Here is a 21,288-nt window from a genome sequence, read left to right on the forward strand (position 1 = left end):
TTACCAACATTAAAGTGGGAACAAACGTGCCTTTCATAGAGGCTATACTGAGGAATACTTAGATAGAGCGGTGTTCTTAGGTAACCAAGGACAACAGGTGGGTATGATTTCTCAGACTCCCAGTACTAGGTGGACAGGAGAAGTAATCAATTAAGAGTTAAGGAGACATTCCGGTATTTGACAGTTCATACCGATTAGGCCTTCGAGTCACTATGATCTGGATCTAGATCAGTATAATGAGTGGATAAATACTGATAAGTAACTTGAAAGAGCTCTTAAATAGTAGAGATATAGCTCGTACAATAACCCCATCCAGCCCAGTGCTGGCTAAACTGCATACCCAGATAGCAACCAGAGTGTCAATGGTCTCACACTGTCTACCTGTCAGACAGTCGGTGAAAATTCAATCAGGATTATCGATAGCACGTCCCCTATGAATCACTCCATACAGGCTCCAACTCTTACTTCCCTAACTAAACACCTCAAACATCGTGAAGAAAAGAATTAAATTAAAGTGCTGTGGTTATAAAAACATTATCTGCCTGCCTAACGCGTTTCGGCGCTACAGAAAGCGCCTTTCTCAAAGGCTGTAAACGGGCAACTGCTCGTACTTGGATTTAAATATGTATCGCGGTTTCTATTTGGCCAATCAGTGATGGACGTAGGAGGCGCTTAGTTTGTGTGTGCCCCTAGTTCATTGGTGCGTGTGTGAGCCGTCAATCATAAAGGCTCACGCCAATCAGAGCGGGTCGAGGGCGGTGCTAAATGCCGATTCTGAGACGCATGCGTATTGTGTTCTCAGGGCATCAGCTGAAATCCTCAGAGGACTCCGGTGATTAGCTCGCATTGTTAGTGCCAACTCAAATAATATTAGTGTAGTACAGTGTTTAACCCCTTATTCAGAGTAGTCATCAAATATCACTAGGACTAACTAAAAAATAGTCGGTCCCACATATTTAAAGGATTCTATATATTTTGTAGGCTTTGGTACCCCACAAAGTATGAACAGTTCCTAGTGAAAGAACTAGTTGCTGAGTACTCTGTAATTAGAGAGGTGTAATGTCCCTAACAACATTCAAGTGGTTGCTGAGTGGCTAAATTCTGGTTTTTGACCGCTTTTATTTGGTTCATGAGATGACATATTGGCATTATGATAAATACAGATTCACTGTATATTAACAGACAAGAAATGTAAGTCCATTGGAGGAATGGAATTCTAAAAAAATATATATATATAAAGAATTTTTTAATACTCTTCTTTATATTTAGTTATTATTTATCAAGTTATGAAATGAAGGGGGTGAAGGTGAAACCTTCATTGAGGCCATTAGGGGACAAGGTATTAAGTGTCTCAATCCAGAAGCATTCTCTCCTCTTGAGGATTAAGTCAAGGTCCCCCCCTCTTTTGCCCACATTGACCTTTTCAACCCCTGCAAATTTGAAACATCTGGAGGTATCACTATGGTGTGTTCTAACATGTCTGGCTACGGGAGTGTCTCTCTCTGATGAAACCGAGTGGACATGTTCCATCATGCGCCTCTTGAAAGGGCGTATAGTTTTCCCTACATATTTTTTACCACATTTACATGTTAGGAGATACACTAGACCCATGGAGTTGCAGTTGAAAAATTGTTTGATTGGGGTTTTATGTAGGCCGGAGGAATCAGTAATGAATTTGGAGTCTCTATCTATGTAGCAACAGGCTACGCAGCGTCCGCATTGATATGAGCCATAAACATTCAGCCAATTCTTCTTTTTCTCAATTTGTTTCGAAAAATGGCTGGGTACCAGCATATCCTTCAGATTTTTGCCCCTTTTTGCAGTTATTGAAACCCGTGACGGAATCACCTCCTTAAGGTGACGGTCTTGGGTGAGTAGTGGCCAGAATCTAGCTAGGATGTTTTTGGATGCCTCCCAACCTGCATCAAAGTTCGCTATACAGCGAATTGTTTTAGGGGGGGAAGGTTTTGGTGTGTTATCAAGCAGGACCTCGCGATCACTTAGGAGTGCCCTTTGATATGCCTGTTTCAGACACCTATTTGGGTAGCCTTTGGCTTTAAATCTAGCTCTTAGTAGTGCTGCTTTTGCTACAAAATCTTCCATAGAGGAACAGTTCCTTTTCAGTCGCAGATACTGTCCCACTGGGATCCCCCTCTTCTGTGGGTTGGGATGATAACTGTTCCAGTTGAGCATGTTATTGGTTGACGTCGGTTTACGGTATAGAGAAGTTTGTATCCTGAAATCGTCACTGATAGTAAATGTACAGTCAAGGAAATTCAGAGAGGATATACCGATTTCCATCGTCAAACGTAGGTTGAGATCGTTTTTATTTAACTCTCCCACGAATTCAATAAACAGCTCCTTTGTACCTGTCCATATGACCAAAATGTCGTCTATATAGCGTTTCCAAACGTGAACGAAGTCCATATAATATTTCATATGCTCCGAGTAGACGATATATTTTTCCCACCACCCCAGGTGCAGGTTCGCATAGGAGGGGGCACAAGACGTCCCCATCGCAGTCCCCTGCACCTGGTGGTAAAATTTGTTATTAAAAAGGAAAAAATTGTGGGTCAAAATGAACTTTAGGAGGTCAAGAACGAATGTGGTATGGCGTGAGTGACTGGGACCCCTTGTTTCAAGAAACGAACTTACGTGTTGTAAACCACCCAAGTGGGGTATCGAAGAATACAATGACTCCACATCGAGGCTACATAAAATAGCTCCCTGTGGTACTGCAATTGTCGTGATGCATCTAAGAGTGTCTTTGGTGTCTCTAAGGTAAGACGGTAAATTCTCTACGTATGGACGAAGAATTTGGTCAACATATGTACTGCCTTTGCATGTCATGTTGTTAGTGCCTGACACGATTGGTCTAGCTGACAGTGGCTCATAGCCCTTATGCACTTTAGGAAGACAGTAAAATGTAGATATTACAGGGTTTTTAACAAAGATACTTGCATATTCATCTTTTGTGAGTACACCATGGTCAGAATCATACATGAAATATTTATTTGGGAAGTAAAAAGATTGACACACGTTGGCTGTTTAGAAAATAGAGCCCTCAGTACATGGCATTGTGGACTATTATAGAAGCGTGGTGAATGCTTCCAAGAATAATCACTTTAATTTGTTTACTTCCTGCTCTCAGAATATCCATATCAAGATGGTGTGGTTAGTCTACGCAGTGTAAAAGGACTGTACCTACTTAGTGTACTGGTGCTTCAGGGATGTCTTCCAAAGCATTTAAGAGTTAATGAACTACTTTAGCCTTTAATATTTTAATGCAAGATAATGCTATTATGATGATAAAGTGGTATTTGTGGACATTGTAAATATAACAATACACACACCATCCCCTGGCATTTTGAATATGTTAAATCCTGACTGGATTGTAGATTGATTTTCCATTTCTTTTGTATTGTTTTGTATTTTTCTTCTTAGGTCAGATGCAATCTATTCTGCAAAGTATGATGGCTCTGGGCACATTGAGGTTCTGAAAGGCCATGAATATTTATCACACCCTTTTGCAGTCACATTATACGGAGGAGAGGTGTACTGGACAGATTGGAGGACTAACACTCTAGCAAAATCTAATAAATGGACAGGTCACAATGTGACAGTAGTACAGCGCACAAACACACAACCTTTTGACCTTCAGGTGTATCATCCATCCCGACAGCCACAAGGTACATTCCAAGTTTTACCACTATTTGTATAATTTATATTGTGCTAATGTTTGTGTGCTCTGCATACCAAGCAACTAAATAGAACATATATTGTTGGCTTCTCTGTTATCTTAACTTAATGTGCCAGTCTTATATAATCCTTAAATTACCTTATTTTCTGTACTTTATATATATATATATATATATACAGAACTCTACAAGCAGCAATAAACTCACTGACTTATTCTTTTGTCTCTGTATAATATAATATATGTGATATTTTGTAAAACTATATAAAAGTTACCGGCATGTATAACTAAATATACTATAGGCTCTGTACATCGTTTTAAATCCCTCTAATTTAACTAAACATGACAGGTCCAAAATATTATTAACAACTGCAATAGTTGTTGAAAGTAAATACATTAGATTATTGTGAACAATTTTTCCTTTCACACACTTAAAGATGGTAAATTCAACCTATTAGCTACACCTAAAACCTTAGTTGGTTTATTTAATATAGAAGATGGAAGTGATCTATAATTGAGTAAGCATATTACAAAAGTTGGATAGCTAGAAAAATAAGTAATGTGTTAAGCTGGCCTTTTCAGATATGTTTCTTTGACTTTTTTCTTTGTGTTATTCTTTCCCGTCCAGCTCCAAACCCATGTGCAGCTAATGATGGTAGAGGGCCGTGCAGCCATTTATGTCTCATCACATACAATCAGTCGTTCTCCTGTGCCTGCCCACATTTAATGAAGCTGTCTCCTGACAAACAGACCTGCATGGGTAAGTCCTTGGGATTTTGGACGCCTTGGCTTACAACGGCAAGCTGTAGGGCACAGTTGTATCCCATTATTATATTTATGTATTTATTTATCAGATCATTTTAACACTGTAGCATTATCCACTTGTATTACTGTACACACACAATATCTATCTTTCTGTCTATCTATTCATCTACAAAGACGAGAAAATATTCTTGCACTCCAACAAAACTATAAAGTGGTACCTGGTGCTCTGGTAGCAAAAATCATAAATATCCAAAAAAATACCGGCACTCCAGGAATTCTCAGCGATACAAATTTTCTTTATTCAGTTAAGGACGTCAACGTTTCAGCTCCTCATGGAGCTTTCATCAGGACAACTTAAACAATAAAACAAGCAAGCTTATATAGGGAGAATCTCAATTAGTGTACTTACATACTCAGGTGTTTCACCTCCATTCCCGCCATCAAACGGATCGCAGCTGCCAGCCGTATCAACACACTACACTTCCGGGTTCCTGGCCCACATGACCAGGTTCGAGGTATCTGATTCGCCGACTGACGTTACCGGGCAACCAGGGACGCCAACGTCACTTTGGTCAAACCCTTTACTTACGGACTGCGGCATGAGTCAAACCTCCCGAGCCCTTCTGTGTAAAAAAGTGTTGCCGTGGCAACCGGACCGCAGGCAGACAGGAGGGGAGGGGAAACAAGAGGATGCGAGCAGTAACAGAGAGTCAATAAAGTCTAGGGAATGCTGGGACAAATACATATATGGCATATATCCAAACCAATTAAGTGTTGTATCATATCGTATCTTAAGTGAACGATCGGGTCATAATTACATTTATTACGTGAATACAATATTGTATAGGTATAAAGACAATGTGATCCATGATCTCGTAAGATCTATGTGTTCTATGTAATGGAAGGCGAATTATCTGCCTATCTGTGAGGTGTAAAATTGAATGTAATGAACTATCTCTAGAATAGTTACACTTACCTATTAGTGAGACAAAAATCTATGTCTGAGTGTGATGCTTTGTCTATGTACAAAATAATAGTGAACTAGTGAAAAAATGTTAAACATATAACAAAAATGCAACAAGTGAAAAATGTAATAAAGTGCTACTGTATGCAATATAAGAAAACATTACATCTATGTCTAGTGAAAAATGAGAGGCATGAGCAAATGACCTATATGCAACAGGCCCAATATTAGTATATAACTGTAGAACAATTGACATAATCTCTGATTCCCGCTCAATCCCCATGGATATGTAAGTATCAAAAAATTTTGTTGTTTTTATAACCAAGAAATCCTCTTTGTATTAAATAGAGGCTAAAATTTCTAATAAAAAACAGTACTACATAATTATTTAAACTGATGAAGATAGAAAAACCAATCCTGGACCTCAGGTAATCATAAGAGGCTCTGTACTCTAATCAACCCAACACTAGGATATTATAGAAACATAGTGAAGGAACACTTCTCGTTTAGACCCCTGGGCGAGATAGTGTCCAACCGTGTTATCCAGTACGTTTCTCTCTGTAACAGGAGTCTGCCCCGGTCTCCCCCCCGGAGAGGGGTCGGCACATGGTCAATGGCCACACATCTAAGTGAAGCCAGGGGATGTGATAATTCCAGAAAATGTCGGGCCACAGGTTTGTCCGACTTGCCATCTCGATAGGCAAGTCGGATACTCGATCTGTGGCCCCTAATTCTTTCACAGAGTGCCGTCTCTGTTTTGCCAACATAGTTCAAGCCACAAGGGCAAGACAGTTTATAAATTACAAAGTCACTCCGACAATGAATCCGATGTTGGATTCGGAACGTCTGTCCCGTGTGTGGATGACTAAAGGTTTTGGCAGGGATAATGTGTCCACAGGTGACACACCCCAAACACCTCACACATCCCGTGTTTTTGGAGTCTTTAGACGTCGGCTTGTAGCAATGTATAGGGTCTGTATTCACCAACATGTCCCTTAAATTCCTGTTTCTACGATAACAGAACAGTGGTTTCTGGCGTAGACTCTTGGGGAGAGATGGATCCAGTGTAATGATATTCCAGTTGCTTCGGACCGATGTAGTTAGTTCCGTGCTGGCGGTGTTCAAAAGCATTGGAAAGATTGGTCTAGTATTGGTTAATTTGTCAACATGTATTGCAGGAACAGTGTGGGTACTTCTGGCTCTCTTAAGAGCTTCTTCAAGTATTGGACGCGGATATCCTCTTGTTTGAAATTTTTTATACATAATCTCAAGTTGGAGATCACATTGACTTGTTTGAGAGTTGTTGCGTAACACTCTCAAAAATTGGGAGAACGGTAGTGACATTTTTAAATGCCTGGGATGGAAGCTCCCGTAATGTAGGATAGTGTTACGGTCAGTTGGTTTGGTAAAGAGTTTATACTCCAACTTGTGGTCAATGACCATGATCTCAACGTCAAGGAACTGAACACTAAGTTCATCTATATGACTGGTCATTTTAACCGGAGTGGGTAACTCATTGAGGCCTTTCGTGAATTGAGCCGCCTCCTCCACTGTACCGTTCCATAAAATGAGAATGTCATCGATAAATCTGAAATATCTGATGACCTTTTCTTCATATCGTTGCAAAATGTATTTCAACTCATATTGATACATGTATGCGTTCGCATACATGGGGGCCATAGCCGCCCCCATAGAGGTCCCTGCTATCTGCAAGTACCATGAGGTCTCGAAGCGAAAGTAATTATTCTGCAACGCTATGTCCAACAGCTCCAAAACGTATTCAATAGTGGGACCATGATAATTTGATGACTGTGTAAGAAGATCCCGCATTGCCTGTACACCATCATCGTGTGGGATGATGGTGTACAGGCTGCCGACGTCCATGGTGATTAGAACCCCTTGGAAGGTTCCCACCTGCTGCAAACGTTGTAGAAGATCCGGGGTGTCCTTAATACATGTTGCTAGTGCCGTCACGGGGCCCTTGAATAAAAAATCCAGGTATTTGGCTATTGGTTCTAACAGCCCCTGTACTGCAGAAACAATGGGTCGTCCCGGAGGGTGAGTCAGACTTTTGTGGACTTTAGGAAGTGTGTATATGATGGGGGATTTAGGATGTTTCTTGAGTAAAAAATGATATAGATCCAAATCTATACGTCCCGCTTGGAGTCCAAAGGAAAGACATTCTTCAATTTTTCTGGCTATTGAACCAGTGGGATCCTGGTCCAATTTCTTATAGGTTTTCGTATCATTCAATTGTGTTCTGATTTCCTCAGCATATTCATCATAGTTTAAAACGACAATACCTCCCCCCTTATCTGCCGGGCGTATCACTATGGTCGGATCTGTAGCCAGATTCTTAATCAGGGCCAGATTTTCTTTGGATAAGTTGTGGTGTTTAGGCTGGTGGCTCTGTAAGATAGAATTCGTTTCTTGCCTCACTGTTCTTAAAAAAGATTTAATGGCCACCTGAGTTGTAGGTGGATCAAACGTACTAGTGGGTTTGAATCTGTAAGGTATTGCGCTATTAGAAGAAATTTGCGGTTTTGTGTTTTTGAAGAAATCTTTAAGTCTAAGACTCCGACCAAACTTGAAAAGTTCGACCTCCCATTGAAAGTGATTGGGGGGGGTAGTGGGTATGAAAGAAAGGCCTTTAGTCAGAATATCAATTTCAGTCGGGGTAAGTACTCGTTGTGATAAATTGAAGATGGGGATCAATTGCGCCTCGGAGGTTTGCCCTTTGGAGAATATTTTTTTTAAAAATTTTCAAACAAGAGGATATCCGCGTCCAATACTTGAAGAAGCTCTTAAGAGAGCCAGAAGTACCCACACTGTTCCTGCAATACATGTTGACAAATTAACCAATACTAGACCAATCTTTCCAATGCTTTTGAACACCGCCAGCACGGAACTAACTACATCGGTCCGAAGCAACTGGAATATCATTACACTGGATCCATCTCTCCCCAAGAGTCTACGCCAGAAACCACTGTTCTGTTATCGTAGAAACAGGAATTTAAGGGACATGTTGGTGAATACAGACCCTATACATTGCTACAAGCCGACGTCTAAAGACTCCAAAAACACGGGATGTGTGAGGTGTTTGGGGTGTGTCACCTGTGGACACATTATCCCTGCCAAAACCTTTAGTCATCCACACACGGGACAGACGTTCCGAATCCAACATCGGATTCATTGTCGGAGTGACTTTGTAATTTATAAACTGTCTTGCCCTTGTGGCTTGAACTATGTTGGCAAAACAGAGACGGCACTCTGTGAAAGAATTAGGGGCCACAGATCGAGTATCCGACTTGCCTATCGAGATGGCAAGTCGGACAAACCTGTGGCCCGACATTTTCTGGAATTATCACATCCCCTGGCTTCACTTAGATGTGTGGCCATTGACCATGTGCCGACCCCTCTCCGGGGGGGAGACCGGGGCAGACTCCTGTTACAGAGAGAAACGTACTGGATAACACGGTTGGACACTATCTCGCCCAGGGGTCTAAACGAGAAGTGTTCCTTCACTATGTTTCTATAATATCCTAGTGTTGGGTTGATTAGAGTACAGAGCCTCTTATGATTACCTGAGGTCCAGGATTGGTTTTTCTATCTTCATCAGTTTAAATAATTATGTAGTACTGTTTTTTATTAGAAATTTTAGCCTCTATTTAATACAAAGAGGATTTCTTGGTTATAAAAACAACAAAATTTTTTTGATACTTACATATCCATGGGGATTGAGCGGGAATCAGAGATTATGTCAATTGTTCTACAGTTATATACTAATATTGGGCCTGTTGCATATAGGTCATTTGCTCATGCCTCTCATTTTTCACTAGACATAGATGTAATGTTTTCTTATATTGCATACAGTAGCACTTTATTACATTTTTCACTTGTTGCATTTTTGTTATATGTTTAACATTTTTTCACTAGTTCACTATTATTTTGTACATAGACAAAGCATCACACTCAGACATAGATTTTTGTCTCACTAATAGGTAAGTGTAACTATTCTAGAGATAGTTCATTACATTCAATTTTACACCTCACAGATAGGCAGATAATTCGCCTTCCATTACATAGAACACATAGATCTTACGAGATCATGGATCACATTGTCTTTATACCTATACAATATTGTATTCACGTAATAAATGTAATTATGACCAGATCGTTCACTTAAGATACGATATGATACAACACTTAATTGGTTTGGATATATGCCATATATGTATTTGTCCCAGCATTCCCTAGACTTTATTGACTCTCTGTTACTGCTCGCATCCTCTTGTTTCCCCTCCCCTCCTGTCTGCCTGCGGTCCGGTTGCCACGGCAACACTTTTTTACACAGAAGGGCTCGGGAGGTTTGACTCATGCCGCAGTCCGTAAGTAAAGGGTTTGACCAAAGTGACGTTGGCGTCCCTGGTTGCCCGGTAACGTCAGTCGGCGAATCAGATACCTCGAACCTGGTCATGTGGGCCAGGAACTCGGAAGTGTAGTGTGTTGATACGGCTGGCAGCTGCGATCCGTTTGATGGCGGGAATGGAGGTGAAACACCTGAGTATGTAAGTACACTAATTGAGATTCTCCCTATATAAGCTTGCTTGTTTTATTGTTTAAGTTGTCCTGATGAAAGCTCCATGAGGAGCTGAAACGTTGACGTCCTTAACTGAATAAAGAAAATTTGTATCGCTGAGAATTCCTGGAGTGCCGGTATTTTTTTGGATATTTATCTATTCATCTATCCGTCTGTCTGTCTGTCTATCTATCTATCTATCTATCTATCTATCTATCTATCTATCTATCTATCTATCTATCTATCCAGTTTCTACTGCACTCCAAGCCTGGTACAACATATCTTTCAGGTAAGTAATATGTGTAATATATATATATATTTTTATTTTCAAATTTTAGAGCGGAATAGGCACTTGTAGGACTTTGTTAGAAAGAAATGAAGTTTTTAATTGTGCAGCGTCAATGTTTTGGACCCACTCCTGAGAAAGGACCCAGAGTGGTTCCGAAAAGTTGACGCTGCACAATTAAAAACGTTTTAAACTTTTTTCCTAACAAAGTCCTACAAGTTCCCATTCCTCTCTAATATTTGAATTGTATTTACCTTCCATTGTGGAGCACCGAGGCAGTACTACTCAATGAAAGAGGGCCCACAAAGAATTGATCATATAGATGGGTGTAGACAAACAGCTTACACGACAAAGGTAAGTAGGTGGGTAGGGTTTATATAGGATCATAACTCCTCCCACAAATTCAGGCCAAATGGCCAACATACAGATATATATAATCTGTATCTCTTTATCGTACCTGAAAGATATGTTGTATCAGACTTGGAGTGCAGTAGAAACTGGATTGACTGGTGGTGGTACTCGCTATGCACGTGTTAAGTGGGTGCTGGCCATGCTTGATATTTACCTTCTGCAAACACTGGCAGTGTCTACTTGCTTCATAATGTGAACTTTGCCAGTATAGCATTGTAATATAGTATGTCTTGACAGCTTCTATTCAAGTGTTCTTCAAGAGAAAGAGAGTACTGATAAATGTTTGTCAAATATTAGATATCCCGTATCGCACTAAAAGGGGTTCCATCTGCAGCCTTTGTGGCTCATTGGGAAATATGAAATTTGTTATGTTAATGGAAGTGGTCAGTTGGGAAATGCAAGAAGCCCTTCTTTACCATAATTGCACCCTATATTCCTCTGTTAACTAGTTAATGTGTGGACTTCCCACTTTACCTACTTTCTTACTATAATAACCCCATTCATTCCTCGGTTAGCTTCCTGGGAGCAGCCATCGTGGGAAGAAAGAGGTTCATTGGGGTATACAGGGATCAGTTATGGAGAGGACTGGGGTATTTGCCAAGCTCATGGATGGTGTATATCCATGTATGGTTGTTAATATGAAGGTGAATTTGGTGTTGAAAAATGAGGATGTATTGGAAAGATAATTGGTTTGAGAATGGGTAGGGACTGGTGTTAGATAACAGGTAAATGTGGGGAGGATTGACTTGACCAGGTCAAGGGCAGCTTAACACTTAAATACATCACTGATTCATTTTTATTTATTTTTTCCATCTTGTAACTAACTGGGTATTCACTTGAGATGACATCAAGGAGAGTCACACATAACTGACTAAATCCACTCCTACTGTCTGTTTACATATAGTCATTTCTGAAGGAATTTGATATGCATTCATTTAAACACAAGAATAAAAAATTGTCCACTTACACCACATAGACATCTTGGACATCAATGGTGTTTTGTAGGAGCGGTCTATTGTCCATGATTTACTTTGATCTCAATCAAATGAGTCTTTTGTACTTGACATCAAAATAACATTGAAAATGCATGCATCCATTTATTAACCACAAGGGTTTTAGCTAAAATTGAGTAATCCACGCAGTAATCCAACAAAGAAAGATCCAGAAACTCAGGGGTTATTCCAAAACAGATTTAATAGAGTAAAGTGTAACTTGAGAACAGCTACATTTTGACCCCTATCCAAGGTCTTTATCAAGCTTTAGAATGCAACACAATGTTGTTCGTGAGTAATAAACATCTGCAATGTTTATTACAGTTAGTGTCAGAGCAGAGGAAATTAAATTATGATGGAAGGAACAAAGACATTTTGGGGACAGGGGTAGTGTTGCATAGATACATAGCTGAAAAGAGACTTGCGTCTATCAAGTTCAGGCTTCCTCACTTATGTTTTTGCTGTTGATCCAAAAGAAGGCAAAAACCCCAGTCTGAAGCGCTTCCAGTTTTGCAACAAACTAGGAAAATTCCTTCTTGACCCCATAATGGCTGTCGGATATCTCCTCTGATCAAGCAGCTATTACCCCACTAATTATAAATGATATCCGTGTATGTTATGTTTTTGCAAGTATTTATCCAATTGCAGTTTAAACATCTGAATGAACTCTGGTAAAATCACCTCTTCAGGAAAAGAATTCCATATCCTTATTACTCTTACTGTAAAAAACAAAACGTTTTCTTTGCCTTACATGAAATCTCCTTTCTTCCAGCCTAAATATGTGACCCAGTGTCCTATGTACAGCCCTGTTTATGAATAGATTTCCAGCTAATGGTTTGTACTGGCCCCAAATATATTTGTATAATTTTATCATATCCCTTCTGAGGTGCCATTTTTCCAAAATAAAAAGGATTTTAATTTTTTTAACCTTTCTTCATAACTAAAATGCTCCATTCCTTTTATCAATTTTGTAGCTCGGCTCTGCACTTTTTCTAGTGCCATGATATCTTTCTTTAGAACAGGTGCCCAAAATTGCACAGCATATTCAAGGTGTGGTCTTACCAGCGATTTATAAAGAAGCAAAATTATATTTTCAGCCCGAGAATTTATGCCCCTTTTTATACATGATAAAACCTTACTGGCCTTAGCAACTGCAGATTGACATTACATATTGCTGCCTAATTTGTTGTCTATAACAATTCCCAAATTCTTCTCTTGTGTGGTTATGCCTAATTCACTACCATTTAGGGTGTAAGTTGCTTGTGCATTCTTGACTCCGAAGTGCATAACTTGAAATTTAACGTAGAGAAATGCAATCTGCCATAGTGCATGACTTTCAAGACCCAATGGCTCTTTTGCTGCTGCAATCACCAATTGTTGCTACCCTGTTTGTTAGGTCAGTGCTTTAATGTTGGCACAATGCATTTGTTGGTTAGAAGAACCTTGAGGGTATCTGTTGAATACACCGGGCTAATTGCTACAACAACTGTTACATTTTGAACCCAAACCACAATTTCAATACCAATGTGAGGATAAAGCAATGAAAATGTTGGTGGAAAATGGTTGGTTAATATGGTAGTTTTCTGACAGCATCTTGTTTTCTCTCAGAATTTAGGAATTTCTTGCTGTATGCCCGTCAGATGGAAATCCGTGGTGTAGATATTGACAACCCATATTATAATTACATAATCTCTTTCACTGTCCCTGACATTGATAACGTCACTGTGGTGGACTATGATGCCCTGGAGCAGCGCATATACTGGTCAGATGTCCGCACACAAACCATAAAACGAGCCTTCATCAATGGAACTGGAGTGGAGACTGTCGTGTCTGCAGGTAAATTTTAATGCAGGAAGTTAAACTGGGTTGAAAGACCATATCAGCATTTAAAGGATCACTTATAGGGTCAGGAATACAAACATGTATTCCTGACCCTATAGGGTTAAACCCACCATCTAGCCCCCTTGGGCCCCTCATGCCTCCATAAACATAGTAAAAATCTTACTGTGTTCAACCCTGAAGCTGGAAATCTGCATGCTGTTAGACTCAGAAAAACAAACCGTCTGCTGACATCATCAGAAGTGGTAGCCTGATCCAATCACAATGCTTCCCCACAGGATTGGCTGATACTGACAAGGAGGCAGATCAGGGACAGAGCCAGCATGATTTAAACACAGCTCTGGCCAATCAGCATCTCCTCATAGAGATGAATTGAATCAATGAAGGAAAGTTCAGTGTCTGCATGCAGAGGGAGGAGATACTGAATGTTTGGATGCATTTTAGGCAGCCATGACCCAGGAAGGATCTCTAACAGCTATCTGAGCAGTGGCCAGTGAAGTTATCACTAGGCTGTAATGGAAACACTGCATTTTCTCTGAAAAGATTGTGTTTACAGCAAAAAGCCTAATTACCAAAACAAATTCATTTAGCTGTAGTTGTTCTGGTGACCATAGTGTCCCTTTAGATATTGCAAGTATTTCACAGAACGTGCAACTTACGGAGACCCCTTTTATGTCACTAATGTGTTATGGATAGGATTGAAAATCAAAAGATTTATGAAAATATATCTTTAGTTGAAAAATGCAGCTTTTGATATTGAGTGACACTAATCATGGGGCCCGTATTTATTTTTCACACTTGCTTCAGGGTCCATCCCTTCCAACTTTTTCTGCATTGCTTTATTTTCTATGTGATCACATTAAACCTGTTTTTTGTTTGCAGATTTACCTAATGCACATGGGTTGGCTGTTGACTGGGTCTCCAGAAACCTCTTTTGGACAAGTTATGATGCCAACAAGAAACAGATAAACGTGGCTCGGTTGGATGGATCCTTCAAAAATGCAGTCATCCAGGGGCTGGACAAACCTCACTGCCTTGTCGTAAATCCACTTCAAGGGTACGTACAATTTCAATCCTTTATTAAAGACACTAAAAGATTTACAGGTATTTTGTTAGTTGTATGTGTATATTGTGTATATATATTTAAAATTTCCTTTACTCTAGTATGTAATTGCCTGCAACTAGACATTTACTAAATCATCTTTCCTTATTTTGATTTTCTCCCATTTTTTTGTAATATGTTTTTTTTTTTGATTCTCTGGATTTTTAACTCTCTTGTGGTAGGAACAGAACTCTATGGCAGTAGCTCTGCATTTTGTCACTGTGAGGCTTTGCAATAAGACAAAGAAGACCCTACTTTATTGTATGATTTTCTTTTTACTGCACTGATATTTCATTGAAATTTCAACACACGTCTTCATATTTATAAAAAAAAACAAAAAAAAAAAAAACATGTTGTTGACAGAGCTAATTTAAGAACAAACAGAATTCAGTTGAAATTCTGTCAAGAACCAATGTGTACTCTGAGTAAACAGAGTCTTTATTAGAAAAAAATAAAAAATTGTCTAGATGAATTTTCCAATATGGTTCTTGTTCTGATTCAGCATTTTTGTGTAAATGACTGACTGTTTTTAAAGAGTATGTACGGATCATCTTTAAGCATGAAAGTTTCTGGCTCTTGCCACTGTACTATGTGTGGGGGTGGACAGCAGCAGTTTCCAGTAATATGGAAATAAATGGAGCCATCTGTCTGTGATGAGGAGCTTTGGGTTCTTTACAGGAAATAAACGTGTGGAAATACTGGCTCAGACTTTGGGGTCATTTTGCGCAAGTCCTAGCTAGCACCCGTGATCTAAAAGCTTGTACTAACTAAATTAGTATTTAAAAAAAAAATAGAAATAAGTTGGAGCTTTGTGTCCACCCTAACACTTAATAAATGAGGAGCACTTGATCTGGTGCAATATCTCCATAATACGCCTACTCCTTCCCAGTAAACCTTAGTTAATTAGTTTCAGGCTTCATTCAGGAATATCTGTTCCAACTACCAGTAGATGAGTGTAAGGAGACATTTAGAAAATCTAACAACTAGAGCAGGGATAGGCAACCTTCGGCACTCCAGATGTTTTGGACTACATCCCCCATAATGTGCTTACACCCGTAATGCTGGCAAAGCATCATGGGAAGTGTAGTCCAAAATATCTGGAGTGCCGAAGGTTGCCTATGCCTGAACTAGAGCAAACAAAACAAATAGTTATAAAGAATTATAACCCGTAAAACTGAATCCTTACAGGAACATGACTTTTCCACCCCCTTCTCACCCTCCGTGTAAGTCCTATCGTGAACAATGTCTTACAAGAAAGTAATGCTATATTGGGGCATCTGATATTGTAAAACCACTCAACCGCTAAAGTAATGCCATATTGGGGCATCTGATATTGTAAAACCACTCAACCGCTAATATCATGCTTTTTTTTACTTTTTAAACATCTCCAGACAAATCACTAGGTCCACCAGCAAGACACCTAATGGCTCTAGAGATGGAAGAATATTTATTTTTTAGTAATGTCATCAGTTCTGACATGTTTGTTGGGGGACTCTGACATGCTTTGTAGGACTCTGTTATGGTACTTTTTAAAGGTAAACCAAAATGTTTAAATGTCTATCTGTTCCTGTCCAAATTAATAAAATTGAATTGCGTATATACGCTGAAGTAATTAAGTCTGACACACAAGGTTCAGGTTAAAATAACTTCGAGAAAGTTTATTGGCAAGTGAAGAAAAAGCGGGCGCGCAGGCCCTTTTAAGAGGCATTTTGCGTCATCATTGATTATTAGAATATCAACAAATAAACATCATCAATTGGATTAATTGTTAAATGTTGGGGTTAGTGTCTTACTTATTGGTTCAAAAAATTAAGAGGTTAGTCCCATGCCCACCCACCAGAGGTGGGATTGTTCTGGACACGGGTGGGGATAAGGGGGTCTTGAGCGTCATTTTACACGGTCAATGATATCAGGCCTCATGTCCAGGTGCAAGGTCTCTTATGAATAGAACATTTCATTACTACTGTGTTCTCGTGGCCTTCAAACTATACTATCTTACAAGTTTAGGGAGTAGTCGGCAACTCCTGTGTCTTTGCAGGAAATACAGTCTTTGTCTACTATACTAATTGGGTTGAGAAGTTCAGTCACGTAAGGTAGTTTTAAAATGAACAAGTTAAGTCATGAGGACAAAATGGAGGATTGAAGAAGTCAGGTTAGGAGGACAAAATGGAGGATTGTCACAATATAAGGTTAAAATGGAGTTAGTACAATAATTCAATACAAGTACAATAAAGATTTTTAATAATCCCACATCAGTCCCCCCTATGAAATGTTAGATTCTAAGAGATAAAACTTTATTTGTTAGTATCAGAAGACGTGTTAACCCAAAGGCACAGAAACCCCGTGGCCGCTAGCTAGGTGTTAATGCAAAGTGCAAGTCTGTCCCTAGAGCTGACCCTAATAGGCTAACTCATCCGTCAGTATGGCTCTCGAACACTTCACACCCATGGGTGTCCCATGGCAGCTAACCCACCACTTCTCCACACGGGGCCTTTACCATTCACTGACAGATGCTGTCCCTAAGTTAGTCCCTTCCTAGAATTCCTGCACTTTATCAACAAAAGGGATAGTTTGCAGCGGCAGACAGGGTGAATTGATGTCTTGGAATTCTTGGTCATCAACTTCGAGATGGGTGAAAGTGGGTGCCGCTTGGTCAACAGTCTTCATGAGGGATTTTCTCAGACATGGGAGGATACAACAAAAGAGAAGAGCAAAGATAAAAAGGAAAATTAGTATAGCCATACCAATATGCATTAAAGCTTTTTGCCATCCTGTCATCCAACCAAACCATCTTTCCCAGGGATCTTTTATCCCAGAATTCCTTTTTAACTCTTCAGACAGGTCATTTAATTTCTCTATGGCTAATGTAACTTTACCATTAGGGCCTGTGTTTTCTGGGATATAGGTACAACATGTCATGGTGTCGGGCAAAATTTTACAAACCCCTCCTTTTTCGGCTAAGATCATATCTAGGGCCATTCTATTCTGGAAAGCCATTTGGGATGTGGCCTGCAGCTGTTCGGCCAACCCCTGGAGGGCGTCTCTGGTATAATTAACAAAACGTTGTTGATTATAATAAATGTAATTTATCCAATTTAAATTCTTGTTTGCGGTAACTATGGTAAAAATTGATTCAAATCCTGCAGCAACTTCATCCCTTGCTTTAAACTCATTGGGCACCCCCCTAGGCACTCCAATGGCATCAATATACACATGAGGATCAAAACTTCCTTTCACTGGGGCGTCACGCTTAACCTTAGTGTGTTTGGACCCATGGGTGACGAGGTGTGTGTCAGAGATGATATGTATAGGCATAATAGCTTTAGCCAGAGTACACTCCCCCCACCACTGCTTGTCCATTCTGGATCTTAGCTGTAAATCCCCACACAACCAGTAAATATCCCCTAATGACCTGGTGTGAAACTGCAACAAGTCCATAGAGACATTTCTGTAGGTAGCACAATACCCCTTAGAGAAGTTACCCAGGAATTTACCTATTCCATCGTAATTAGCATAACAAGTGTAATTACCTTTATACACGGTAATACCATCTGGGGGTTTGACATCCTGGGTTAGGAGAGGATACTCTTTTGTCCATGCAATACATATGGACCTGTTAAAATTATAGTGATAGGCAAAAAGGCTTAAAACACATTCTTCTATATCTACTGGCAGGATTAAAGGCACAGTACCCAGGTGAGGCCGGGCACCGCCACACACATAGCATGCAGTCCTATTATGCTTATTAGCATTATATTTCATCCATTCTAACCATAGATTTACATCATTAAAACCTGTTTCAGCGGCCATGGTATCTTCAAAGGTGGGGTTAGCAATGGCCATCATGTCTTGAAAGGTCTGGATATGAGGTTTTAATGGGTTAGGGACCATATGGGTGGCCCCTTGCCACTCAGAAGAGTTGCACATATCTTTGAGGTAGAAATGCCCTAATTTACGGTAGGAACCCTTTTTCCAATACATTCCCATCACATACTGGTCTGCATCTGTTGGGCTTGGATGCTCAATGTTAAGGATTAGTTTCATTGGTGTACTCCCCCCAGGCTTTCTCAAAGTCATTCTCTGGAGAAGGGATCTACCATGATCATCTACTTTAGATACGGCACTTTTTGGTTTGTAACCCCAGGCAGGCCCGGCATTCCATCCCGCCGCCCCCCAGTGGTCACAATTGTACCCCCATTGCTTGTCAACTACACAAACATATGGGTCTTTCGAATGAGGGATATCTCTATAGATGCTCTGGATTTGTGGTGTGGGAAATGGGCATTCTACAATATCACAGTAGTCAAAGGTATAAGTAGCCACCTGGGTGCACGATGAATTATACCAGAAGGTGTACCCACTAATATCTTTGGTAATGGCTACTTGCTGGGCCTTTATAAGGCTAATTAGGGAGAAGGTGTACCAGAGATACATGTTTGTGCGGTATTCGCTTCCTCTGGGGCAGGAGATTTCTTGCAGTGGGAAGCGTGGATCCAATTTGGCCTACCGGCCAGTTTGACGGAGGTTGCGGTAATCAGGAGAACTTGGAATGGACCGTCAAATCTTGGTTCCAGGGTATTTTTCCGCACAAACTTCTTGACCAGGACCCAATCTCCGGGAAGCAGGTTATGGGTACCTGTATCCAATTCGGGATCTGGAATTGAAGAGAAAACTTGGGCATGTATTTTGTTTAAAACACTTGCAAGTTCAGTTACATAGTCTATTAAAACATCTGATTGGAGCTGCAACTGCTGCGGATAATAACAACCTAGTCTGGGTGCTGTCCCAAATAGAACCTCATATGGGGACAGTGAATGCTTCCCTCTAGGTGTGTGCCTAACACTAAATAAAGCTATTGGCAGGCTTTCTGGCCAGGGCATCTTTGTTTCTTGTGACATTTTTAACATTCTGGTTTTTAGAGTGCCATTCATACGCTCCACTTTACCACTACTTTGTGGGTGGTAAGGGGTGTGGAAGGCTAGAGTCACCCCTAGAGCAGTTCAAATTTCTTTAGTCACTGTTGCTGTAAAGGCTGGGCCTTGATCACTCTCAATGACTTCTGGGAGTCCGAATCTACATACAATATCTGTAAGTAGGCGCTTTGCGGTTGTTTTTGCAGTGATATTGGCCACTGGGTAGGCTTCTGGCCAGCCTGAGAACATGTCCACTATGACTAGTGCATATTCATGGGGCCCACTCTTGGGCATTTGGATGTGGTCAATTTGAATTCGTTGGAAGGGGTACATGGGCTTTGCCAGGTGTTTTGCAGGCACCTTGATTGGTTTTCCTGGATTGCATTTTGCACAAATGACACAGGCCTTCCAGAAGCTATTGATCAATGTTGTGATTCCAGGTGCTTCATAATACTTCTGTATGAGGGCGGCCATCAATTCTTTTGACAGGTGTGCAGGCCCATGTGCCCATTGGACAACTGCTGGATATAATTTTCTGGGAAGACAAAATTTGAAGTTGTTGTAATATATTCCGTCCTTTTGGACAGCTCCTTTCTTTTTCCATTTCTGGATTTCTTCAGGAGTGACTGCAGCTTGCTGTTCTCGCAAAATTCGCAAATCAGTAGGAAGAGTTTGCAGAGCAAAAATAGGAACTTCTTCTTCTTTTTGTCCGGACACTTCTTCGTCCACTTCCTGCAGATCCCTGGCCGCTATCTTAGCAGCCTGATCAGCTAAGTGGTTGCCCTTTGCTTCATCTGTATCCAATTTCCCATGGGCCTTGACTTTCAAAACGGCCACTTCTTTGGGGAGTAGGAGGGCATCCATTAGCTCCTTGATTGCAGTGCTGTGTTTGACTGGTGTACCGGCGGTGGTAAGGAATCCTCTTGTCTTCCAAATTAGGCCGAAGTCATGTGCCACACCCAGAGCATATCTTGAATCTGTATAGATGTTGGCACGTTTTCCTTCGGAAATTTTGCATGCTGAAGTCAGAGCCTGTAATTCAGCTTCTTGCGCAGACATTGCTGGCGGTAAGGATGATGATTTGATGACTTCATCTGTTGTGATTACGGCATATCCTGTATGATATCTTCCTTCTTTATCAGCATATCTTGAACCGTCCACAAACAGGGTAAAATCCGGATCTGGTAATGGATTCTCATGCACAGTTGGTAAGTGCACTGTTTCCATTTTCATCTGTTCGAAACAGTCATGAGGTGTTTCTGGGTCATAGTCATTCTTTATGACCAGATCTTGAAATTCCTTTTCCAAGAAATGGCGTGGCCATGCTTCTAGAAGGTCAGTTGTTGGGTATTTGGCAATACCATTTTCCTGTAGCTGTTCTTCATTCATGGTGGCCCATAGTTTTGCCATGGGCCCAAGATCATTCCATGACCTTGTCTTCAATTTGGTAACAGGAATATGTGGGATAGCAGTATCCCAATGGCGGTAGAGGTAGTTAAGTTGTTGAGGTAGTTGGACCAAGACCATGCTATTGCCTTCAGAGTCACAATAGAAATCTTGTGCAGTGAGCTTTACATCGGTCCAGTGGTAAAGCTCATCTTCATAGCAAGGTTCAGGAGTAATGTTCGGCTTGTACCACATGGTACAGAAGGCGTAATCCGGGCCTTCACAAAGAGGTGTCTCATCTTCATAAAATGACAAATGTGGATGCATGACTTTCTTGATACATCCACAGAGCAG

General features: G+C 40.5%; 1 protein-coding gene across 2 annotated transcripts in view; it reads left to right on the top strand.

Annotated features, from left to right (window-relative positions):
- Positions 1-21,288, top strand: part of LRP1 (LDL receptor related protein 1) — a 312,569-nt gene that overhangs the window by 219,513 nt on the left and 71,768 nt on the right. For both annotated transcript variants that reach the window (XM_063427333.1, XM_063427338.1), the window contains exons 27-30: positions 3,445-3,689; positions 4,326-4,457; positions 13,303-13,530; positions 14,416-14,590. In XM_063427333.1, coding sequence (XP_063283403.1) covers positions 3,445-3,689; positions 4,326-4,457; positions 13,303-13,530; positions 14,416-14,590 — 780 coding nt within the window. The remainder of the gene's footprint in view (positions 1-3,444; positions 3,690-4,325; positions 4,458-13,302; positions 13,531-14,415; positions 14,591-21,288) is intronic.

Source organism: Pelobates fuscus, chromosome 1 (assembly GCF_036172605.1).
Source record: "Pelobates fuscus isolate aPelFus1 chromosome 1, aPelFus1.pri, whole genome shotgun sequence".
Lineage (NCBI taxonomy): Eukaryota > Metazoa > Chordata > Amphibia > Anura > Pelobatidae > Pelobates > Pelobates fuscus.